Source organism: Ptychodera flava, chromosome 22, assembly GCF_041260155.1.
Source record: "Ptychodera flava strain L36383 chromosome 22, AS_Pfla_20210202, whole genome shotgun sequence".
Taxonomy (NCBI): Eukaryota; Metazoa; Hemichordata; class Enteropneusta; family Ptychoderidae; genus Ptychodera; species Ptychodera flava.
In genome coordinates this window covers 6,007,031-6,033,494 of record NC_091949.1, presented here as the reverse complement: position 1 = coordinate 6,033,494, position 26,464 = coordinate 6,007,031, and the positions used below count along the sequence as shown (strand labels likewise).

Sequence of the window (26,464 nt, the reverse complement as noted above, 5' to 3'; positions counted from 1 at the left end):
AAAATAACTAAACGAATGATAGCAAAGCCATAAGTACTGTACTACTCATCTGAGAAAAGCTCATTGTGTTGATGGAATACTCCCATTCACAGCTTTCACAACCTGTCTGGGCAAGCCAACATTCACAGCTTTCACAACCTGTCTGGGCAAGCCAACATTCAACACCAAGCCAACAACGTATCCAGTCCTACGCAGCAGACACACCAGTACCAAACAGGCCATCTCCTGCACCATCCCTTTCAAAAAGCAACTCTTTCTCAAGTTGCTTTCCGATCAGCTCCGACAAATCCAGTTCCCAGCCACAGAGTGCACTGAAGAGAAAACTGCCAAGCTGGTTGAGTTCTGCCAAGAAGGGTTCAAGTCAGAGCTCCAGAACAACAAAGAAAATGAAAGGAAACAGTCTTTTCAATAAATAAGCTTTCAAAACCTTGTATGTCTCAGCTTTTTCCGGATATGAAATCTTCAAGTGACTCAGCCAGATTCTATCAGTGCGTACCAAAAAGCGGCTATGAATTCAACTCGGTAGTATAGATTTTGTCATAGTAGCTCCGTGATAGGTAACTGTCATTTTATCAACACTGCCATTCACAAGTTCAAGATTTTTGCTTTTTCTCTTGAGTTTGAGATTATGAAGATACAGTAATTAAATGTTCATTGTCAGTACCATGTGTGTGTCTGTGGGTGACACTGGGGAAATCTTACCAGCTATACACATTTACTAGGGAAAAATATATCAATACACATAGTTATACCATCTTAGGAATTGCACTAGTGATGCATGAAGACTGCGCTCATGTAGAATGCAAAATTGAAAATTCCAAATACATATTTATATGAAAGAATGGACCTTTCCATGCAAAAAGGGAAGAATCCCTCTCAGAGAGGACTTTTGTGAAGCAACATGTTGAGTCAATGTGATTACTGCACCAGTAATTTAATATTGTCAAAACTACTTTCGATGCGCTGCCTTCTTTTTTTCCTTAACTTTGATTGGCCACAGAAAGAAAAATGGGGTCGGGGTGGGTAAAAGGGGTACTGTGATTATATTACTGTTATCTCTGACTGAGACTTTGACCTTGAGGGAGGGGAAGTCCCACTGACCTGAGTTAAAGGATGTACAAGTATTTACCTGTCCACTATCAATGACATGGTGTTGGGAAATGAATGAAAACTACTGAAATATTCTTTATTCAAATTGTGTTTATCCTTTCTTCAAATTACCCATGCAATTATGTACACTTTTCAACTGATTTATCCACTAGTCTGAGAGATTTCACCACTTTATCATGTTGTAGCATAATATGGGTCACATTCTGTCATTCAAGTATGATCTAATCCTACCATTGGTCCATTCTATTCATGTGTATGTAGGCTAGACTTGATTATGATAGTTTGAAAGTGCACAAGTAGGACCATGAATTGTAAAAAATTAGATGCCTGTTCGTAGTTTTTGCATCGCAAAATACTGATTATCCAGAATTTGAATGAGTTACTTTTGACCATAAGTTCGATAATCTTTTTTCCCTTATATATTTGAAAGGTGCTGTATTCCCTATGTCAAGATTTCTACTATTGAATATTTTTTTGATAATAAATTATAGTTGGAAATATCAAGTTGTTTTCTGTTTTTAAGTTATAGACAAACATTTCCAACATACATATATTCAGAAGAGTTGATCTTGGTCAGAACAAGCCACTGAACAGAAGTGTGAGATATGCCTACACCTTAATTCCAGTTAAGTCTTCTTGATAAGCCCTACAACACATTCTTTCATCAGGAATTGACTCAGCAGTACCCAAACTATATGATTCTTTCATTTTCACTGCTCCCATACTAATAAGCAGCAGCATTGCCTCCCACCATAGTGAAAATTAGAGACTGGTAAGGTCAGCTGAGTATGAAGGACGAGGATTCTGTCTTTCCACCTAGAAATTTTGGAATAATCCTGGTATTTGCTAGGGAAAGTTGGATCTCTCTACATGCAAATAGGGGTGTACGGAAGAAATCACATCTGTAGCTGCAGAGACCTACAACCTGAGGATTTAACCTTAGTCACTTTTATAAACCAAATCACACTGGCTCAGAACTATCAAATGGGGTTTTTTACTGACTCTGAATTGCCTCTCTCCTCTAGAAATATGTCACACAGGTGGTTTTGTCTTTTAATAGCAGGTGTTTAATCCTGATAACACCCCTGTTATGTTAATTTGTACTGACCCAACAACCTTGGAGCCATCACTGTTGGTTCTATTTGGCAAACCAAGCTGTTTGTACTGCTTGCTCTAAACAATAGCAAAAAAGTGGTGACTACACATTTTTCTTTGGATCACAATTCAACATCTTACAGATTGTGACTGCTACTCAAAAGCAAAATGCCCCAACTTATTAAGATTTCTGACTTTGTACACCAAATTAGGAATTTTTTAAAATTTTGATTCAAAGAAAACACTTGTCAGTCAAGTCTGTGGTACGTGCCATTGGCTTAAAGGCCACACTTACTTACTAAATCTTTCTGCATCCAGTCTGATCAGCTTCTCAAAAGCACACAAGCCAATTTTGCCAATACTTGCCAGCTTCATATGTAGTAAAGAAGTCATTCGTGGCTGTGCAAACCAAAAGGTTATAGAATAATAAGCCAACCATTGAGCATCAATTATTTTGCCATCCATATTGAAATCTTTAAACAGCAGTATGTTTCATTTTGGTTGGCAGATTTTTGGGGCAAATCTCTGAGAGAAATCAAAGGATTACAAATAAGAAGTGATTCAAGTAACAAATTTATTCAATTTTAAGTAAAACGTCATCAAAGTTCTATGCATAGAATGTAGGATATTGGGAGGTTACCCCTGGAAATAAGCCGCATACCAATCGGGATATGGTTTGTGATTGGCTGATGATAAGTGTCCAGTGTCGGGGGGTAACTCTCCTATGACCAAATATAGACATACAAACAGTAAAACAGTCTGAAATGAAGATATGCACTCACATTCAGCTAAAAATTCTGATATAACTTTCTATAAACCACAAATCAAAGTACAAACTGCTTCTATCAGACATTCCTAAAACCATACATCAATAATTGTAAAATACACAATATACCATCCATTCATCAAACTTTACTTTCTACTTCATAAAGTAGTTGTAGTTCATACTTTTGAGTTTCTAAATTTTATGTAGTGTCTGCTACAGGAGATCTGTATGATAAATTTCAAAGAGAACATTTTTATGTTCTCATTATATCAAAATTATTTATTGGACACTGAAAAATTAACTATCAAATTTTTAAAACAGTATTCGGACAATTCAACACTGAAATCTGACACACTACAACTCTTTCAAGATGAAGTTTACAGATACATAAATTAAGTAATAAAGTACAGTATACCAGGAATATGATGCTCTGAAAATGTAAATTCTTTACTGCTTTACATTTTGACTTTACTCACTTCGATACTTGTTGAGTAATTAAGTCTTTGTTGCATTGTTTAGCAGAAAATCAAGAACTCATCTTCTTTCCATATATTGATGAAGAACATGTTAACACACTACATGTTCACATAGCAAATGGTAGTATACAACATGGCAGCAATTTAGAATTTCATATATAGGAAACTTTCATGTTACTGGCCTCTGTGATCCAAAAATACATCGTGTGACACTTTTACGCACGAAGTTTTCTTGGGTGAAATTTACAAAAATATGAGTAAAAGTACAATATGGCTGAAAGTTTACAGCTTTTTCTATGGATGCAATACATTATAGTGCCTCATTGAACTTGTCATGAGCACAAGAGATATCTTGTAATGGTTGCAAGACAGTCTATGCCATAATATCATGCTTTGCAATGTCTCTGTTTTCCATGAGTGTTAAAATTTTTTAAAGAAGGAACCACTTAGTGGTTTTATTAAAATGTCTATTGGTAGTTGCATAAAGCTTGAACATGGATAACAGGGAAGCATTTGTATTCCGCTTCTGGGAATACCATCTCTTTGGTCATGCTATGCAAAAATCTGGGCAAGTATAGTAATGTACATACAATATATGACTGTTTGTACATTACAAATAATATCAACATGGATCAATGCAACCATCAGCAGAAATGGAACAAAGTTTGGTCATAGAGCTGCCATGATGTAATGTCACATGTCTTTGTTCATTTTGTGTAGACCATGCGCCCTCTAGAGTTCCGAGTCATTTTGGAATTTCTTGAAATTTCCTTGTGTCAACCCTATGCTCATGCATGTCCTTGAGTCACATGGAAAACTGTCAGCAGTTGTAAATAGACTAGACGGGAACGCTGTTCTCTCTTGACAAAAAGTGGATCACAAATACACCATTTACAAACAACTGTTTACAGACACTCCGCTATTATAAATGGTATTTTGCTGATGTTCTACACATGTACAAGACAAATTTTTTACCACAATTCATTTTTACGGTTAATGCATTCAAAGTTCATTTCACTCCCAAATGGATCAATTAGTCAAACATCCTGTGTTGGACACATGGAAGTTGAAATCAGCAACAATAGATGGATGTATACTTGGTATTTCAAACATTGATTGCTGTAACGAAGACAGTCACTGAGTGACTAAATCCAAATATATGGGGCATCAAATAGACCTGCACTGAAGGTGATCCAATGCCAATTGAGCACAGTTGATAAAAGCAGAAATTTTTACATTACCAAGGAAAGCAAAAAAAGGATACTTAACACAAATAAATGACAATGAACAATCAAAGTAAGTCATATGGTCCACTACTTAACGCAACACTCTACCACAGGGAAAGCTCACATTGATTTTGGTATAGCTTATATTAATGTTTGCCATGGGTGCCAGTAGGAAAATGCCATTTACTGTAAATTGGGCAAAGACAATTTATGTTTTGATACTGCACAGATATAAACAAACAGTGAGGCTACCATGGCTTCATCATGTACTCTGCATGTGTAGTTTTCAAGCATACATATAAAACTATGTGCACCCACAGTAAATTGTGTTATGATTTACAGCAGTATTCTGTCTGTAAAGGTCTTCTGTATTCAAGTCTGGCAGTGAACTTCAGCTAATAACTACCCTGAGAATATTGTATCATTGAAAACACATAATGGATATATATTTAGAAACCCACTGGACACAAAATTCAAGTACAGCTTTTTTCAACTGTTCTATTGCAATGTCAAAGAAACTTTACTGAAAGTTTTTGACAAATATACTTCATACTTAACATAACACATAATAAGTTTGACTTCACATGATAAGCAACTGTCCAAACAGGAAAGGTTTACTATTTGTGTAAATGGCAGCCATTTCTATTTTGTCTGTCTAAGTAGGCAATGAATTTTCAAATTTGAAAGATTCATAAAACATTGGAGAGCTTACAATCAGGTTATACTGCAATCAAACTGTGTCATAAATTTGTTCTCTTCACCTGCAGTGCGTTCAGCTTAATTCATATTAAAAACATACTAGTCCATCAAAAGCAGTGTACCTATAAGATATTGATTTTCACCAGCGCTAAATTGAGAGTCACGAAGTCATAAATGCTGAACCTTCTCTTAATTTTGAGTTACTTTGGAAGTGAATAATTTATCAAGCTTATAGTCTGAATTTGTTTTCAAAAAGTCAAGAAAACTGGCTGTCTTTCTGGCATGTTTCAACTGCTGAAGGTGATTTTACGTTGGAAATTTCTGAGAACCATGCCACATGCTCATCACATCTTATTAGTATGGGAGAAGTTTTCAAGAGTCAGATTATAGTCTTCCTTGGAGAAAATAATACATGTATGGTGATAATTTCAAGGTGAACTTTCACATCATAAAAGACTTGTAATGTCTGCACTGGCACGCAAATATGTCGTTTTGTGGTTTTTGTTTACAGAATAACATTTATTCTTGACATGAAGTCCATCATTCGGGTATGATATGTTCACACAAAACAAAATGGCTACCTTTCACAATACTGATCAATAGAAAACCTTTGCTGTGTAGGCAGTTGCGGTATCCTGTCATGCGAACCTATAAAACAGCTGGAAGAGCGCCCCCGCAGTTCTGTCTGGCATGACAAGCCTCAGTAACTGCAGCACTGTACCCTGCAAGAGAATGGAAGGCAACAAAATTAAGTTACAGTTACGTAATGATGGATCAGTGTCGTCATAGCTAGACAACAGCAAAACCATTTGGCTATTCACTTATTTAGGCTTACTACTTTCCCAGACAAGATTTCTCACCTACGAGTAGGGATAAACCCTACTAAACTCCTCTCTCTGTCTGGCTGCCTTTCACAATTTGCAAATTGTTTCAAAAATCACCACGCACTGGATTATTTTGTGGCCAATTCTGGTTACATTCGTGACTATTCCTAAAAGAATGCATTCTATCATACAAGAATATCTATGCATTATTAGCATGATACTATGATACAAATGAGCCATAACAAATAACTAATTAATAACTAAGCTTTGATAACATTTCCATTTTGTTCTGAAAAACAACATTTCTCTTCTTCTTCTTCTCCCTAAAGAACATTGAAAGATAGAGTAATAACCTTGCAAACGCTCTTCACCATGTAAGATATTCAATGTCATTTTTATTGTTGAATTCTTGTCCACATTAAAATTCATTTGTCAACAATAACACTGGACATTGCACAATACTTGTACACATTGTGTTGACAAGCATGTCATATTGAAACAGAAGTGCACTGAAGATCACCAAGACTGGATTTGGAGAATTAACTTACATAGTATAGATAACTTCTCCTTCTTGTATACATCTTCCAGATGACTTTAGTCCTGAGTTTCCCGTTTTCATTTTCATGATCAATGCATTTCACTTCATAGCGTGGTAATACCCAATCATGGTCACTTTCAAACACAATGGCATGCTTCTGTGGCGCGTACTTGGTAATTTCCAGAACTGCCTTCTTTTCACCAATGATTGGCAGTTGTATCTGTTCATAGTATCGCTTTCCGACTCCAATTTTGGAGTTGTCAAAAGGCTGCTCACTGACAACATCTGGAAACCACTGACAAAACAAAGTAAAGTTGCAATGGTAATGTCTATCGATTTTGTTCTTTCCAGGAAAAGAAATCAATTCATTATTATATCGCAAATGATTCACTCAAAAAATTGTACATGCTTTTACAATTGTGCATTAGTTTTGGGCATTTTCAATTGTTCTGGCATGTCCGCTCTACTTTTACCACAACATAAATTCAATACACGATATCATACTTTTTTGTGGAACCAAAATTTTGAAAAATGCGGTATTCACGATCATAAGGACATAAACACAGATTTACTGGCATTGTGTAGGGGTGAAATTTCTCAATTGCACATTATTTTCTATACCATAAATGCAATTATTGTGATGTGGAAGGCCTTTAAATCAGACTTGTTTGTATTTATTGTTTGTCAGATGTTGATGTTATTGCATGAATCCACTCCACTGACAGTATTAACATGTTTTGTTAATAACGCAATTTAATTATATGGCATGTGTTCTTTGAACCCTAGTCCCCTGGCATCCAATAATATTGCCAAAAAGGCAAAATCAAAAGGTTTAGAGTCTGCATCTTCAGGAAATTCTGAAAATTTAGCAAAAGTTTACCAAATGCATCTCATATAAGATTCTGTAGAAAAAAAGTGATTGCAACAAGCTGGTTCAAACAGGATTTATTTAAAATGCCCGAGACATGTATTTCCTCATTATAATTAGAATAATATTATATATTAATATGAATACATTAGTCTTGTATTTATATTTCATAGCAATTTGTAGTTATTGTACTTACATTAGCCATATTCTCAATATCCGCCAAGTATGAAAATACTTTATCTTTTGAGCTTGGTATACTAACAGCTCTCTCCACAACTAACGGGTCTTCATCGAGCTCAAGCTGGGTCAACATCGCGATGGTAACAACTGCTATCACTATGGCAACCTTGAGGGCAGCCATGATGAATTCTCTTTTTCTTTTGAGCGATCCAGTATTTGTATCCCCTCTTGAGCGGAGCTGAAATGAGAGGAGTGCTGCAAAATGATTAAACGAAGGAATGCAAAAACTGAAATACATCGGTGAATGAGACACTTCGTAGAGTTTATGTCGTTCCCGCCAAAACTAAACGGATGATAAACAAAATATTACTACACCGTACACGAATACGATCGGATAAAAACGCTATAGCACTGCATTGAAAATGCTATCGCATCTCACTGAGGTTACAAAGCAACCGATATCAGGTTCCGTTTGCATAAAAAATTTCATAATTACCTCGATGATTTTCTGTCCTTCAAGTAATTGTTTATATGTTCAAAGGTATTCCGACCGACAGATGATTTTGACAGAGACACGCAGTGCTCTGCAGCAAAGAAGAGTGCAATGCAGAGAATCTAAGCCCAGTAAAATGTAAGCAAATGTACAATCGATGATTGTATGACCTTTTACCTCAACTGAGATTGCGTACACGGACGGGACTCTCCAAGATTCATAGGAAAACGAAAAAGTAAGAATGTCCACGTAAACACTCTTTGAGATATTTATCAACACTTCAGCTATTAAAAAAGAGTCAAAAACATCAAAACTTACATTTTAGGTCATAAAAAGGATCAAGTACGTTTCTGTGCCATAATATTTGGTCGATAGTAAATTAATCACCCCCACGAAAAGTAGTATGAGCTACTTAATATTCAAAATGGCAGCCCGCATAATCCGAGCGTGAACGTGCAACCAAGTGCTGGTTATTGTGCAATCACCTGAATTCGGCTGAAATAACATCGTGTTTCGTCGTTTACTTGTTCTGACCGACCCAGCAGTGATTTTACCAACGATCGACATGGTAGGTTTCTACACAATAATTTCATCCTAGAGTGGTAATTCAACATTTTATAGCAAACACTTGAGTGACTCCGGTACTCAACCTTCGCCTATCGCTGTCACTGTGTCAGTGTCAACGATCTGCGTATGATGAATCTCTCACATGTATCTCTAGACTGTAGTATTCATGCGTGTGACTTAGGCCGCACGGAACGATCATTACCACTGCCTTATGTTTTGGCATTGCTGCAGCCCTACCACGCCTGTTGTGCTGTGTGGGAGCCCCACTCCAAAACGCAGCACATTATCAGAGAGAGAGAGAGTACTATCAGAGAGAGAGAGAGAGAGAGAGGGGGTAGTTTTGGTTTTTGCGACCTCGCTCACCATAAAGCTACAGTGCTGAAGGCCCTGTAGCCACAGGCGCTCCTTAGCTGGGTATTCTGTAGCTGCAAAATTGTAGCGCGATGGTGAGGCAGTTGGTGAGTTTTGTTTTTTGCGTTTGGTTTTTCTACAGGGCCATCGGCATTGTAGCTACTGGTGAGCGAAGTCGCAAAAACCAAAAATCACCAACCGCCTCACGGTAGCGCTACAATTTTGCAGCTAGGTAGTCTGTAGCTCTGCATGGCAGGGCTGTGTGTAACCGGCATTATACGGGAGGCCGTATGACACCGGTAACACACAGCCCTGCCATGCAGAGCTAGGTAGTCTGCTAAGTAGATTGATTTTCGGATCGATCTATTGATCCCGTGGTCGATATGCCCGCCACTGTAACCTAAATACTCACAAGGTGAGTCAACTATACTTCACAGTGACGTCTTGCAATGACCTTCGTTTTGGCCATTGATTAGCCAATCAGTAGTAGAATAAATTACGTCATATGGTAGAATCAATCATTCTGCAGGGCGCATTTCACTGCGCTCGGTCTCGAAACACAGCTGATTTCTTCAAGGTGATGCGAGTAACACGTTCCTCAGCATGATTTTTGAGGAGATGGTTAAATTTGTGATCTAACTAGGAACTAGGTATATACATGGCAGTGTAGTTCTGAATGTTTTGTGTGAGTGCATGGCCAGTTGAAAACCCGAATTGCATGTCTTTTGAGTGATTCTGTTGCACACCTTGTAAGTATTTAGGTTGCAGTGGCGGGCATATATAGACTACGGGATCGATAAATTGAGCCGAAAATCGATCTACTTAGCAGACTAACCAGCGTAGGAGAAGCTGTGCCTGTAGCGTTCAAATAAGCTAATCACACATGACGTGGCATTTTGATGTGAAATCCAACATCCTACCGATTTATCACTACTGAAAACTAAACACTATACTACACTAACCTTGTCGTTTACGGGGTATGGTATTTGTTCAAACACTTCAATCATGTTCCAGAAACATTTCTTGGAGCCGCTACACTGCCATTACCAACTTCCGGTAATGGCAGCTTGCAGAAGCACGCTCAATGTTTTTGAACGCAATTCACATGTTTGAACAAATACCAAATCCAATAAATGACAAGGTCTAAGTGTAGTATAGTGTTCAGTCTTCAGTAGTGATAAATCGGTAAGACCAAATGCAATAAATGTGTGGGATTTCACATCAAAATGCCGCATCATGTGTGACACTCTTATTTTGAACGCTACAGAGCCTTCAGCATTGTAGCTGCTGGTGAGTGAGGCGCAAAAACCAAAACTCACCGACCGCCTCACAATTTTGAAGCTAGTTGATATATTAAATGGATATGGCTTACTGCAAAAGAATGTTTGATTGTCGATGGATGAAATTACAGTGTAATTTTCCATATTTTCTATATGATCATCCAGGAAAGATTGTTGAGTCAAATAAAATCTTTGATTAAATTTCACTACTGTTTACATTCTGTTATCGCTCTTCCAGAACATCTCTCTGATTGTTGCATTTCAATACAAATGCCGTTTCTACAGTTATGTAGCCAACAAGTTTCCCTTTGACTGTTGCTATGTCTATAACTTGTTGTCAGTGCGAAATAGAGAATATTTGCCCTAGAGTTGCTAACTAACTAGTTTCACTCCACTCTTCATCAGCCAAAGGCCTCCAACTTAAAACTTGGTCAGCAGAGGAAGCCTGTACACCCAAGTAGCAGGAAAGCAGCTCAGCTGACAAGAGGAGCCCAGAGAAAAGAAAAGAGAAGTCTGTGAGTTTTCCTTGACCTGTTCATCCTTGGTTGCCTGTAAAACAGGTTCATGACTGCCAATCATAACTCTGGGTTTGGCGTCAAACTATTGGTGGTGAAAGAGTTAAAGGGACAGTAGATTTAACTTGTGAGGTCTTTTCACTAATTTTGAATGTGGTCAGTTTCTTGTTCTCTCCCTATAAAAGCATGTTGAGATACACAGAAGTCAGCCTGTCAACTCAGCCTGTACATTTGTAGACTGCATTGTTATTGTTGATGAGTGAATTCTAGACTGGGCTAGAATTCAAAAGTAGACAATAACAATGCATTTTACATGTATACACCATGTGTTGGCAAGTTAAATAGGAAGTGTTTCAACATGCTTTACAGAGTTCAACAAGAACTTACAATTCACATGCAAAACAACAAAATGCAAAATGCAAAAGCAGTGAAGTAATTATCAAAAGTTAGAGCTCCTGTTCCTTTAACTAAAATTTGAGGTTTGAACATGACTCTTTCACATGATTGCATGGCCCTCTCAAACCTCAATTATAGATTCAGGGAGATTTGAATTTACAGTGAAACCTGTCTAAACTGGAAACCTGTCTAGACAACCCTTTTCCAAGTCCCATTCTACTAGAACAGTATATTAAAAGGACCTCTATAAACCGAATACCTCTCCGAATTGAACAATTTTCTCTGTCCCTGTAGGGTTCTGTTTTAGACAGGTTTTACTGTATATCTCTTTTCTGCCTGACTCAATGATTCCAGAAGTGAGGAATTAGTAAATATCTCAATGTTTCTATCATCTATGTCATACTGATAGACTAATGGGCAAGAGTGATCTTCTGATTGATTGACAGAGATAGTAGTTTGAAATTGACAGAGATATTAGTTTGATACTAATGATAAAATTGCATTTATCATTAGTATCAAACTACAGTCGCTCTACCCTGTAATTAAACGAAGAGAGTTGCCAGGGTTAGGGATAGCAGAAATAGCTAGAGCTCCGTAGGATAAGTCTTTCAGTTGACATACTTTAAAGCTCCATAAGCTGTATCTTTTGGCTATTTTTTCAGAACTTTGTTTTGTGGTTTCCCAACACTTTCTGCATTGAAACCCTAAACTGTAATTTAATGCCAAGTATTTAGCATATCAACACAACCTATATGAGTATAATCTACATTGTTATTTTTGAAAATTGTATTCAAGTCCGGACTAGAATTCATTTGTAAACAATAAACAATGATCACTACACACATACAAGCTGTGTTGACAAAAAGAATACTCGAAATTTCAGCATGACAAATGGATTAGGCAGTTGATATACAGAAGAAAGAAAGCATGTAACCCCCCTCCCACCCCGCCCCCACCCCCACATGTGAAGTACATGTAGGGATAGAACAGGAGTATGTAATGGTGTCATCCTAGTAAATCATGGTTAAAATTGAAGGATTGTAATCTCTCCACATACCAGTATACCGGTATATCATTCCATCAAGAAATTGAGCCTCTTTGCTTTCACATGTCCATTTACAATTATGCATTTTTTTTTCAGACGGGAGAGCGAAAGATCAATCCGTCAAAATGCATTGCTAGAGAAGCTTTACTGGTTCCATGATAGACTGGATCCAGATAAGACAGTGTATACAAAGGGAGAAGTCTGCCAGTTAATTGAACTGTAAGTGCTCTGTCATTTGTCTGTACTTGTCTGATAATGATATCCTACTTGTAAAATAAACTCCTATAGCCTCCGCAGTAGCATTAATCTTTATATTCCTACTTTTTAGATATTCAGCAGCACAAATCCTGGTGACAGGTGTTAGATTAGTGTCAATCCCTGGTACCGATTAAAGTTTTGTGTTTCACAAATGTATTGAAATTTGAGTTGGTGATGAATATAGCGCCCTCAGTGGCGTTTCCCATTGCTGTTATTTACACTGCCTTACAACTCTGTACCAGTACATTACAAAGGAATGCTACAATGCTTAAGCGCCACTGAGCATTGTTTAACTTTGGATTTTAGGCGCTATACAAATTTTCTAGATAGATAGATAGATACAGCCATAACACACTACAGTCTGCACCTTGATCAAGCACATAATTATAGTAATGTTTGCAAAAATGTTTTACATCCAAACTCAAGCCAAAAAGCATCTCTGCAAATATCAAACCCAAAGGTTGGCACTTGTTTGCTTTAGAACTTGTTTTGAGGGTGATACACCGGGAAGTGAATGAAGGCACTCAGTGTACTTAAAAAACACAGGTGGGATTGATTCACACGTTTGATTTGTCTGAATTGCATCATGTAATAATGCTATACTACTTACCTGCTTTACCCCCCGCCAACTTCATGTGGGCTGAAAGGTGATTTTAGATGAAAAAGACAGCGAAAAACTTGAAAACAGTGTTCACAGATGCATTTTGACCTTGCTTATCCTTTAAAATACTGGCATGTTAGTCCTTGTCTATCTCAGCAAATCCATCCTCTTCCCATTCAGTTGTCAAATATACTGACCTTACAACCTAGGACAGTCATCATTCAAACTTTAAAATGTTTTGAATACAAGTAACATGTTGCATTTTGTCTCAAATTGTATATGTTAAATAAAATTTCGATATCTAATGACAATAATGTGATAATTTCATAAAGGCTCTTTTTAATATCCAAATCATGCTGTTTATGCCTACAACTTATTATTATCAATGATTGGAAATTCAGCCACTTTGCAATTCAAAGTAATCCTAAGGGGTATATGTCTATGTATTTATCATGAAGACTCCCTAGGATGACAAAATAACAATGAGGACTGGCCTGATTGTTCTTCAGGTATAACTGTATATGCATTTCCCCATAAGTTAGCAATAACTAATCATACGTATTATGTTTACTAACTTGACCACAAGAATCCAGAACATACTTATTTTTTGGCTTTTTTTCCTTTGTAGTTATTTGGAACGATTTGACGATGAATTAGAACAGATTGACATTGTCCACAGTATCAAGAACAGACAAGGCAGACAGCATGCGTCGAGAGAGGCAGCCATCAAAACAACACTTGAAAAAGAAAGAAATGAATATGAAACATGTGGTCTTGGTAAGTATACAGAGAAATAAAATACCAAAAAACATAATAAGGGTTTAGGTCTATTTGAATCATAATGCACGGTGTTGCAATGTATCTGAAATAAAGGACAATGTAGCAATGTATTTAATCTTAATGTCTTAATTTGGTTTTACTTGATATTTTTACTGTAAAATCCCTTATAATTTTACCTGAAAGAATCATTATGTTTTGAAACTGTAAAAGTAATGAATTAAACTCCATTTAAATGATTTTCCTGGCATGTCCATAGCAGGTGTGTATTTGTACAAAAGTGCACAGTGTACAAATATGCACTGGTACTATGTTCTGTAGTTCAGGAATGCTTTTTAAAGCCATTTGACCAATGTAGGGATGATTTATAAACTTAAAATAAACTTCAAAACCGTCTCTGGTTGATAGGTATGATGGCATAGTCGCTGAGTGATCATGAAACTCACAGTTAGTGAGCCATTAACTTCTGTACCGGTATAACACTAGAGAAAGTTTCGTATTTTTATCAAAACAATGTCAGACAAAGACCAAGAAACTATTGACCTACATGTTGTTTATACCAGGATGTATTTGAACTTCACAACACTGCATAGGAATACATGTAGTCTTACCATTTCCTGTCAGAACTACTTTAATTCAAATTAATTTTTTGTGAGTCAGTGTTTTTTTGTTAATTGTAGTAAAACACATCATAAACAAAGAAATAAGTGGCAAGAGAGATCGACTATGACAAATTACTGTATTGTGACACTTGGTGGCACCCTGACAACCCCAAATCTCTGTGTTTTCTTTGCTCTAATTCAGAGGTACCAGACTTGATGAATGGCAAGCACTTCAGGATATTCAGAGCATGGAATCGAGATGTGAGGTACCTCACGGCAATCAAACTGACATGTGTCAAAGCAAGAAAGATCAGTGATGTGACAGACGAGGCAGGTGGCGCCAATCAACTAGGGGACAAAGATGAAGAAATTGATGATAGTGATTCAGACTCAGAGAATACGTGACTGTTATCATCTTAATGAATAAAGTATTTTATTTATTGATTTTACTGCATTTTGGATTGTTTTTTTTAGGGTTAGTAAACTGTTTGATGAGCTGTTATCTATAAAAGGGAACCATTTTTGAGTATGGTTGGGTGGATGGTTGCTGCCTGAAAACTGGGAGCTCTCTCATTAGACCATTTTCACAAGTTCATAGACATGACCATGGTTCTTGTTTCAACTTGCTGCTTCATTTGACATTGATGTGTTTGAGGAAATGAATGGTATCATCTTACCACAGATCTCTTCCTGTTCTGGCACAGACTTTACCTGAGCTAAAATAATGATGTTTTTTTTCTTGGCTGCCATGGTTATGATGTAAAATATTGTCTCTATATTTCACTTTTCTGAATCACTTACTCTCATCATTCTTGTGTAAAAAAAATCCTCAATCTCTTCCAATTGTGTTTGATCAGGACGTTGAAGTGTTCAAGAAAAAGGTTGATGGATGAAGATTTCAACCAGCTTTAGGCTTTTCAAATCTCGATTCAACTAATTCTCCATGACTTTTCCTCAATGTGCACATCTTTGGACTAAGAACCAGCAAGGATGTTCATTTGTATGTAGGCATTGTAGGGGAGGATTGCAGGTATCAATGTATGTTTCAACCTATGTATAACTTTGCACGGACAATTGGTGCTTGACCAGTGGTGTGAGTTATGAGTAATGGTCAGTGATGACGCTACATTGCCATTAGGTTGATCATTTTAATCTCCCCCCCCCAAAAAAAACAAACCAAAAAAACCAAAAAAAACGGTGAAGTTTTGATAAATCAGGTCATGGTTTCTAAAGCCATTCACACTTTAATACAGGCCTAGAGTGGATACCCACATCCTTGACTGTCCATAACTGGTAGCAGCTTGCATTGATAATGTCACCTGTGGAGTGCTGGGACTTCACTTTCATGATGACAAATCTTGATCAACTACTTCCCCATGCCTTCAGCACTAGAACCTCAGCTTTCTGTATTTGTACAGCACTTGCTTGCCATAAATAATTAGCAATAATACAACCAAAACATTATGAGGGGATGTAAACAGTTGTCTATATACAATTATGATTGGCGCCCTCTATGTTGGAGACTATTTTCCTCATGTAGGCTCCTGCTGCTGTTCGTTGAGCAAATGCACTTTCCCTACATTGCTGCTATGTATGCAGATTTGATTCATTAGGTGTAAGAAACAACCATACGATAAGTTTTATGAATAAAGACAAAAGACTTTATTTTCAATAACTTATCACTGAAAAATGAAAGGACTAACTCTAAAGAAAGTTGTGAAGTCTTAAATTAAGAAATGAATGTTTCACAGAAGTAACATCAATAAATGGTAGCTACATGTCACATACACAATTGGCATGTGCTTATCATCATCATAAATGCCAAAATATTCAGAAATCAAAAAATACAAAAATATACAATGGTGAAAGAAACTTCTCTGATAATTCATGTCTATGCTTCAGGGTCAAGTAAACAGTTTTGTTCTGAACGGGAGTAAAATCTGAATTCTGTCCCATCAGAACACAAAACCATTTTTTGAATAAAAGGTTAAAATTTTGCTGACAATGTTTTTCCTCATGGAATGTATACACAATGTCAACAATTCCTGCATTTTTCTGAAGCTGTTTATATTTTCAACTGTAAACCCGGCAAATAATTTGAAGAATGTTTCTTCTCCTTCACATGCAAATACTATGATAATTTTTTTTCTTCTCACCCATTCTTCTATGTAATTTTCTCATTCACATCTTGGTTTTCTTGTATTTAGAAACACAGATGCATAATTTATACAAAAACTCTTAAAATTCACTTTCTATGATAACAAAATATTTGCTGAAGAAGAATTAGCGATTCCAATCAATAGAATTACATTTAGGTAGAATTTGACTAAAGCCATTTTGAAATGTTACCCCTTTAGTGAAGACTATGAAACCCGTAACATTGAATGACCATTCTACTTTACATGACAGGGGTTGTGGAAGGATTGTATGTATACATTTATAATATGCTTTACCTTTCTTTGACACTTGAAAAAACTTTTAAACCATTAAATCATTGAGTATATGATAAAAGCTACCAAAAGAACATTGTATTCTTGTCTCCGAATTACTAGAAACAAAGTGAAGAACTTGCATTGTCCCCTCCCACAAGATGTCTGTCCCCTTAAATAAGAAGTTGATCCCTGATATGCAAATGATATGAACAGCAATGCTGCAACAAAACTGTTGATATGGTAACAGCACACCATCCATGGTGGGTGAAAATATTCTTCCAATACTTCAGATATTAAAGTAATACCTTTTTCCTACTCTCCATCTACCTAAAAACTAGGTTTTCATAACTAATTGCTAAGTTAACAAAACCCAGATGAGCTGGTCTGACATCCAAAGATAATAATCATTTTAAAGTTATACTATTACAGAGCAAATTCTACTGAAGTGACTGTTCTATAACAGCAGAGTCTGGCAGACATTGAGAGACCAAGTGTAAATATTTCAAAATCCTAACACTGTGGTGGAGGTACACAATAAATTGCAAAAGCATTGAAAAAGTGAGGAATTTCATTTGAATTGGAAATTTTCATAGAGCGCCTAAGATTTGAATGTTCAGAGTGATTTTAAAGTGAGTTGATGGACATCAATGCATTGGATGTCATTTTTATGCTCTTTTAAAACCACACCTTCAGCCAATTATTACATTCAGTAGCTGTTATTAAAAATGTATTTTCTAATGCCTGAATTTGCAGCAACAAGTACAAAGACACAACGGCTAACATGGCTTCATAATACAGGCTTTGAAATGGCAAATATAAACGTCAAATGATCTACCTGAGCTCTTGTTGACATAATTAGAAGTTATTTCATTTTTCTCATCTATTTGTGCTAAGTAGAATAATCATATTTGCATCTATTATAATCATTAATTTTTCATGAAGAGGAAAAAAAGAGTTGCTTACATACAAGTCCAAAGGCACATTGCAGTACAACACACTAAGATATAAGCCCTCTGTTGTTAATTATGTCCAATATGTCAGCCTATTTAACTAAATTTACATATTATGGCACAGATGCTAGCCAATAGGCATTTATGCCAACATCTTTACTTGAATTTTCATCTTCAGGAAAGATTATGTGCAACTTTATCACACAAAATTCAGTTGTGGTCATAATAAATTGAATTCCGAAATGAGCTGACAATATAATACCTTTGATATGTAAATCAAAACAACCTTGAAGTTCAAATGTGACAGTGACTTTTTAAACTGGTCTCCTCAACTTCAAACTTGAAAGTTAAGTGCCAGCGACAGCAAAAATGTCAGCAACTTTCCACACACGGGAAAATATTTTTAAAATATTGCAACAGTATATCAAAAATCATCAGAACTAGCAATAATGTTCATATTGGTAACAAAACAAAATTTTCACATTCTACTTACTACCACACGGCACTACAAGGCAGATCATATAGAACCTGAAAACGTGCAATACATTCCAAGCCATTATAATATTCCCTTGTCCATTTACTTGAAATGGACTTTGAAAGTAAAAAATGTCATGTTCCTACTATCAAAAAGAACCAATTTTTATAGAATTTTTCAAAATCTAACCATGCGTATTAAAATAATAGAGAGTTGAACATTCTGAAGATTGAGTCAGACTTCCATGCATGGATCACTGATTAGTGACATAACCTTACATAAACAACTTGCAACATTTTAGCTTTTCTACCATTTCATTATAAGAGATTTCTTGAATGTTTGATCGGAAACATTGTAGCTGTCGTGCACATTAAAAGAGATAATCAACAGAGGGCGCCCTTCTCTACAAAGAAACAGGGCCTAGGAGACAGGCAATGATACTGTCTCCATAGTTTTGCTACGGTCAGTCAGAGATCAGGTAGCCAAAGTGACAAAGTGTTGAATATTTTGGATGAATATGTGCAAGGGATACATAGTGAATTACCTGTCAAGTTCACAATTTACCTGATATATTTGGACTCCTTTGCAAAAGTTCACTTTTGCTCATTTCCAATATCAGATGAAAAGCATTAAAATTACATCCACAAATGCTGTTGGAGAAGTTAAAGTCCTGTCGAAAAAAGGTGCTACGTGAATGTGTACTAACCATCATTGCAAATGTGTAAAATAACTGTACCCAGGGGGAAAATGGCAAATCCTCAAGAATCAGAAAAGACAATTGAAAACAGAAAATATAGTAGATATCACTGCCCTGGGAAAATGTGCCGGATACCAGTGCCCTGGGAAAATGCGCTGGATGCCAGTACCCAAGGAAAATGTGCTTAGATGCCAGTGCCACGGAAAAATCAGACAGATGCCAGTGCCCTGGGGAAATGTGCCAGATCACTGCCCTGGGAAAAGATATGTTACATTAACAATCACTGGGAAAAGTGCTAGGGTGTGAAAGCCTTTGGAAAAGAAGAATAAAGTGTAAGATAATAGAGACGACAGTGCTGGTAGGAATAGTATACAATACCTGCACCAAGTGAAAAGGACAAGACCAAGGATTTGAAAGTACACAATCGCATGTTATTTCTATTATAGATTATTCTACACATACTGTTCAAACATTTGCCCTGAAATCTTAAATTTCAAGGAAATTTGTAAATGCGGCAACATATTGTAAAAGTCTTTGAAACACTGAGAGGCTTTTCAAAAAGGATGCCTGTCTAGTACATCATACCAGGTCATATACTCCATAGAAAAAAAAATTATTAAATTTGTATTATATTTCAAGAACACTGGAAGAACCATTCTGTACAAATTGTCCCGTACAGGTCACAATAAAAATTGGGTTTCTCAGGTTGGTCGCACAGCAACATTTCTGTTTTTGCCATTTAGAAGTCTTTGTCCCAACCTGACATCTCATCTGGTGGGATGTCTGTGTCCTTGGCGTAACTGTCAAAATTACTGAAGTCAGACGGCGATTTCACCTGATGAAACAAAAAATACATAAAATCAAAAATAAGGAATTAGCCTTGACAATATTTTTTAATGGCCTTTACAGGTTACTATAAGGAATTGTCTATTCTACACTGACACTTGGGCATCTTAGAAAGTCAACCCTTACCTACTTGCTATATCACATGAGGTTATTTCTTTGAAAATGGTACTGAATTGATGGCAAAACTAATATTTCATTGATCTAATCACATGAAATAACACAGTAAGAAAGACTGTACAATTAAAATACCATCTTATAACCACAACTAGTGTTCCTCATGTTAAGGTCAAATATGACAACAGTTTTGCCAGATATAGAAATGAAACATAATTATATTGAGTGGGAGCTGTGATCATACTTCATAATGTGTACAGTCTACATAATTGATAAATCTTTAAGAATGGGGCGGAATGGAAACACAAGCATTCATTTAACACTAATGGTTATATTTCAAAACACTCTGGGTACGTTGACATACAGCACGACATTGATATGTCATTCTGTCAGAGAATATACATGCGGTCATCTCTTTCATCAGGAGCTAACATACTTGATACAGTGTGCTTCAGAATTATTGATCTCCATCTACTTACCTTTGGCTGTATGGGTGGTTGAATAGTCTGTTTCTGAAGCCCTTCCCAGTCAAAACCCTGAAACCATCTGTGAACAAGATAAAGTTGTTACCACAATCATCAGGAAACACGAAAACAAATTTCTTAAAATTTTTTTTTCAAATCCCAGCAGTTTTCTGTAGGATTTAATTATACTTGTTTGCAACAAATTAACCCATTGAAATCACGACGAAATAATAGCACGTATGTTTGCTTTGGCAAGAATTTCTGAATGAGAAACACAATGAATTTTCATAAAATGGAAAACAAAGCATGTTAATTCTCTTTCTTGCACATGGTATTAATTTCTCTGTTTTGTCTATGGAGCCTGCTACAAAGGGGATTCATCTGACTCAAATCTATAAACCATATTGTGACTGCATCAAAGACTTCCAGGTAACATCCTATCCCATGGCCTGATAAGAATGCTCTAAAAAAGTTACGAATAAATTTTTTCTTGGCTTACTTGTGTTTTCTGATGTCACTGATTCCGTTCTTCTGATAGCCGAGTCTCTCGGACGGATTATCCCTGCAAAGTTTCTTGATCAGGTTGTGTGCATTCCTGATGATTTTCTTTGGAAATTCAACAATGTCGATTCCTTTCAGGATAATGTTGTATGTCTTCATTGGGTCTGACCCGGAAAATGGTGGGCTGAAATTCAAAATATATGAATTTTGAACCTTGACTGAGAAGGGATTTATCATTTCTCAACAAATTTTCTAATTTTTTTTTTGGTTTGTGTTTTGTTAATTGTCAGTAACAAAGTGTATTTCATCTTAGGTGTCAACAAAATGTATAGATCTCAATAATAAAGATACACGTGACAGAAACTAAATTCAACATAAAATTTAAATACTTTCTTTGTGTTGTTTGACATATTTTTAGAGCTAAAACATTGCTGTCTTTGAAAAGTAATCTTAGCTGTTTATCCTGAATGTGATATTTCTGATAGAATTTTGAAGCATCCATTTTTTTAGCTTTTCAATATATCATGTATGTTCATGATGAATCATAGCATGTCTCTATGACAAGAGAATTTACTCCAAGAAAAGACTGAATAAGACACTGCGTAAGGTAATACACATCTCAAAAAAAGACTCAAAACTTTTGCTCAAACTTACTCAATGAAATTTTCGACCATGTTCTTATCAAATCGAGAATACAAATCAGGGGTTATCGGGAGAAACAAATTACTGAAAATTAATCAATATTTGAAATTCAAAATGGCCCCCATACATTCCTTGATTAACTTATGAAGGAAAATGGTAAATTGTTGATTTTCACAAAACATAGACTGTGCAAAAAATATCTTACTATAAGAGCTTCAGAATAAGTCGCTACAAGAGGTAGACAAGAAAAGTATTGGATGAATTTGAAATTCAGAATATCTGCCCCATTATCCCGTTACAAATTGCACAAATCTAAAACAACATTCAACCACAGAGAATTTATAATGACCTGCCACACACTCATAAAATTATAGTATCTCCTCTGTAGTGACCTTGCACTTTGGTATTCAGAAAAAAGACATACATTTACTGTAATAAATCCTTACAAAATCTTGCAATATGGGATATTAAGTTTATGACATCTATAAAAAGATTTGAAGAGCTGGTCGTGGCTGTGCACATAACGAGTGGCATATCATAATATCAAGCAGCCATCTGCGTTATACTAAGCCTGTGTAAAAGTTTACCACTGAGACCTGTCTATCTAGAATCTAAGATGGACTCGAAGCAGGTGTCATCAAGGAAATTGTTAAGTGTGTTGACATTTCATGATTGGAAGAGAGAGTGATATCATAAAAATACGATAAAAAGATAGAGAGAGTATTTACAAGACGTTTGTTGGTCCCTTGTCTCTCATTTCACATTGAAGAATTTCAGAAATTGTGTTTGCTGTCGGGAACATATCATTTCTTTCTCCTGAAATTCATAGCCGGACTACATGACTTGTTTACATTATTACTGTCGTGAGGAATTATCAGGTGAAGTTTGCTTGATTTCCCAAGATGTTTTGATGCCAACTGTACCACACAGTAAATCTATTCTTCTGAAGACAAGTGTTGTTGCATGTATGTGTAACAAGTGTACCATAGTTGGTGCCCAGTGAAAATCATGCAAACAACTTTTACCCTTGCACTGAAGTTATCAAAGGTGATTTTATCAATTTACTTTTCGTTTTACAAACATGTATTAGGATTCAAATAATTTGACTGCAACTTTAAAGAGCACATTTAAGAGTCTGTTATAAGCTTTTTCACTGCTGTCAATTTTTGTGGAAAAAGTGTCTTCTCCCGAAGACTCTAAAATGTATTTTAAATTTATGTTAAAGTAACCACTGATAGTGAATGAAATCTTGATTTTTCAAAAATTAAAAAAAATAAATTCCAATCATTGATCTTATTTTTATTAAGGCTGTTTGTTGATAAGTACTGAAAAGACGATGTTAAAAATAAACTTAACATTAGAAAGATATTTTGATCTGCAAAATCATATGAAATTAGGCATACTTCTGATGAAATTCACTCTGGTAACCCCTGGGAACACCTAAATTAATATTGCGGTCTGATATCTATCACAGCAAAAAAGTTAAAACAATAACGATGTGTTCAGTATCAAGCTAGCTAGAGGGATATTAGACTTTGTGTTTTTATTTCTCATTGTTCAGTATTTGTGAAAAACCCTCTTCCAAAACAACGATGATGTTCAGTTGTAGACAGCAAGTAAAATTTTATACCTGAAAAAAAAAAGATGACGATCACAACAAAAGCATAAAACTCTGAACACTCACTTTCCTGTCAGCAGTTCAAACATGAGAATGCCTAATGACCAGTAGTCTGCTGACATGTCATGACCTTTGTTGAGAATAATCTCCGGTGCGACATACTCAGGAGTGCCACAGAAAGTCCACGTCTTGCGGCCAAAACCTATCTTCTTAGCAAAGCCGAAATCGACCTTTTAATTCAGAAAAAAAGATGAAAATAAGTTTTTGCTTTTCCAATTAGTGCAATGCATCAATCTGATAGACAGCATCATCATATACAATTGGCAGCTACCATTATCCATGCTGGGAAATGAGTATAATATTAGGAATTTCAGAGTGAGTGTTGTTCTAATTTCATTGGCCATCGGCATAGGAAATTGTGATGGGCAACAGCGCCCTCTGTGTCAGAAGTCTGTTGATTGATTTTGAAGTGAAATACACTACAGTCAGGCAAAACATATGCTTCGCTTGCTACTACTACTTACAATAATCTGGTATGATCCTATTAAATCGTTGAGTATTCAATAACTCTGGTTCTAAAATCTCATAAAACTAATATTCTATGCAGTAAAAATTGCCATACTTCTGTTGAAATACTTTGCCATTTTTCATATACTTTTTAACCGTTCACAGAGGTTTACTTGCAACTCATATATCTTGTTGAAGCAATGAGAAATGTACGTGAACCATTCATATCTTACTTTGACAAAATCTCTCAATTGATCTAGGACTTAATTAACAAATTAATACCATATCATTTGTAGGGTAAGGTCAAAAGTCATACTGTACAAAGCTCAATAAACTCAAGCCCTTAGTTCCTCTACAAACTACAACTAATTACTTCAAACTTCTCACTGTCATCCATGAACTCATATCACCTTTTGCAAATTCACACTCATTCCAAGACTAACACTGTGCTTCGCAGCTCTATGACGTAGCGCGGACTAATGTTTAAATCGCTAATTTGAATACAGCTGATTAGCCTCACAAGGTGCTTACCAACTTGACGTATCCCCTGGAGTCAAGCAGTAGGTTTTCCGGTTTCAGATCCCTGTACACAATGCCCTTTGCATGGAGATAACTGAATGCCTCGACGACACATCCTGTGCAGAATCGTGTCATGTTATCATCGAATGAACCCCTGTGAGAATATCCAGGAAAAATTTCAAAAAGGATGACTAAAATGGACTGATTAACTGTGTTACTGCAGATACAACTTACAAAATAAAAGATAACAAGCAATCTATTAACGATTCTGCAAAATACGTCAGTAATTTTTTCTTCTTCAGTAAACAGAATAATGGTTTGGTTAAATGAGAGACTAAACCAGCTTTAAGTATGAACACTCAGAGGGCCAGCTTTCATGAAAATTAGAAGCTCGCAAATTGTTACGTTGCTTTTGGCAGTCTTAATACTCACATGAAGTCATTTCCACCGAGCACATTTATGGAATCACAATCTTGCAAGGAAGAAAATTGCTAACTACATAATTTTTTTCCTCTCAAACTTAACTGTTGGTAGCTGTTTTGAATTTCAACAAATGACGAAAGTTGAAACACTTTTACAAAAACTGATAAATGTCTTCTGATTTACACCTGAATTACAGTACAAAATATTTTGTGCTGCTCTATGGATGGAATTATATAGACACAAGTTAGCACTCAAATATCCAAGCAACGTCAATTCTTAACTCATTGAGTGCTGTGATTTTTCCCACCAAATTTCAGTGTCACATTTTATCAATTTTTATTTCTCTGTAATATTTTTGTAATTTTGGACCAAATTAACGTAACTTTTTATTAGCTAGAATTTTTGACCAACATCTTTTAGAAAAATTGGGAAAAAATTGTTTATATATGCAAAAAGTTGTGGGTGTTATATTCTATAGAGGCAACAAAAATTGACTTTGGCACTCAAAGGGTTAATATCAGAACTACAGTAAAAGTAAAAATAATGCCATTAGAAACTTCAATTCAGCTGATATATAACATTAGTTTCAATGCAAATTTATATAATTAATTCCATAAATTTAAGTACCAATCTATCGCTTCATCTTTGCCATGACAACAGGCAACAAAAATTGACTTTGGCACTCAAAGGGTTAATATCAGAACTACAGTAAAAGTAAAAATAATGCCATTAGAAACTTCAATTCAGCTGATATATAACATTAGTTTCAATGCAAATTTATATAATTAATTCCATAAATTTAAGTACCAATCTATCGCTTCATCTTTGCCATGACAACAGGCAACAAAAATTGACTTTGGCACTCAAAGGGTTAATATCAGAACTACAGTAAAAGTAAAAATAATGCCATTAGAAACTTAAATTCAGCTGATATATAACATTAGTTTCAATGCAAATTTATATAATTAATTCCATAAATTTAAGTACCAATCTATCGCTTCATCTTTGCCATGACAACAGGCAGCATGTTGAATCTGATTTCCAAATATACTTAAAATTATGGATCTCAAAATATCTCCCCTTGTAAGCTACATTAAAAATGACTTTTCACCGGAATGTTTGAAGGCCCTGGGGAAGATAAGCATCTTTACTGAAGCTTACCAGGCTACCCTTGTTAAATAAGGTTTAATAAAATAAAATAAATAATGTAATTTGAGAAACTTTGAAATATCCCATGATAGTCCAGCCATTTTTGGTGCAAGCCAATATATATTGCTCATCTCGCTGAAACAGCAACTCATAAATTCAAGCAATCAGAGGGAATCTTACCTATCTCTAAGAATTGTCCACAGCTCACCACCTAAGCACACTTCTATCAACATATATACATATTTTCTGTCTCTAAATGTACGATATAATCTGTAAACAGAAATAGACAGACAGAGGGATTGGTTGATGTGCTGTTAGAATTCTACACTCTATGATGCCTCTCTCATTGATATTCAAAGGGGCTTTACATATTGGGTATTTTCTTTCACAACTTTTCTCTTTCAACATGTTGCCCTTTATAGGCATAAAATCTCATTAAATTTGTTCTCTTTTGAGAGGA

The 26,464-nt window shown here is 35.8% G+C and overlaps 4 protein-coding genes across 13 annotated transcripts in view; 2 read left to right on the top strand and 2 right to left on the bottom strand.

The window, feature by feature from the left end:
• The window catches only part of LOC139122535 (bifunctional 3'-5' exonuclease/ATP-dependent helicase WRN-like), a 52,017-nt gene extending 50,403 nt beyond the window's left edge, over positions 1-1,614 (top strand). The window contains exon 29 of one of the 2 annotated variants that reach the window (XM_070688011.1): positions 93-1,614. In XM_070688011.1, the coding sequence (XP_070544112.1) occupies positions 93-416 (324 nt within the window). In that variant the 3' untranslated portion in view covers positions 417-1,614. The remainder of the gene's footprint in view (positions 1-92) is intronic. The other variant, XM_070688012.1, reaches the window with a different exon arrangement.
• Positions 1,615-2,762: 1,148 nt separating this feature from the next.
• On the bottom strand, positions 2,763-8,462 carry LOC139122541 (uncharacterized). Of its 2 annotated transcripts, none has more exons than XM_070688026.1 (4): positions 8,279-8,462; positions 7,799-8,020; positions 6,745-7,029; positions 2,763-6,094 (listed from the first exon to the last, which is right to left on the bottom strand). In XM_070688026.1, exons 2-4 carry the CDS (start codon positions 7,961-7,963, stop codon positions 6,011-6,013), a joined length of 534 nt encoding a protein of 177 aa, XP_070544127.1. In that variant the 5' UTR covers positions 7,964-8,020; positions 8,279-8,462; the 3' UTR covers positions 2,763-6,010. The 2 variants fall into 2 exon arrangements, with proteins under 2 accessions (XP_070544127.1, XP_070544128.1); XM_070688027.1 differs by having other exon boundaries at positions 7,799-8,037; positions 8,279-8,442.
• A 234-nt stretch (positions 8,463-8,696) lies between these two features.
• LOC139122540 (translation machinery-associated protein 16-like) lies at positions 8,697-15,112 on the top strand. The gene is made up of 5 exons (XM_070688025.1): positions 8,697-8,843; positions 10,879-10,988; positions 12,526-12,648; positions 13,917-14,065; positions 14,870-15,112. The coding sequence occupies exons 1-5, from the start codon at positions 8,841-8,843 to the stop codon at positions 15,070-15,072; spliced, it is 588 nt and encodes a 195-aa protein (XP_070544126.1). The 5' UTR covers positions 8,697-8,840; the 3' UTR covers positions 15,073-15,112.
• A 1,193-nt stretch (positions 15,113-16,305) lies between these two features.
• The window catches only part of LOC139122536 (cGMP-dependent protein kinase 1-like), a 181,844-nt gene continuing 171,685 nt past the window's right edge, over positions 16,306-26,464 (bottom strand). For all 8 annotated transcript variants that reach the window (XM_070688016.1, XM_070688015.1, XM_070688017.1 and 5 more), the window contains 6 exons: positions 26,185-26,274; positions 24,445-24,586; positions 23,473-23,636; positions 21,145-21,330; positions 20,661-20,727; positions 16,306-20,056 (listed from right to left, as the gene is read on the bottom strand). In XM_070688016.1, the coding sequence (XP_070544117.1) occupies positions 19,961-20,056; positions 20,661-20,727; positions 21,145-21,330; positions 23,473-23,636; positions 24,445-24,586; positions 26,185-26,274 (745 nt within the window). In that variant the 3' untranslated portion in view covers positions 16,306-19,960. The remainder of the gene's footprint in view (positions 20,057-20,660; positions 20,728-21,144; positions 21,331-23,472; positions 23,637-24,444; positions 24,587-26,184; positions 26,275-26,464) is intronic.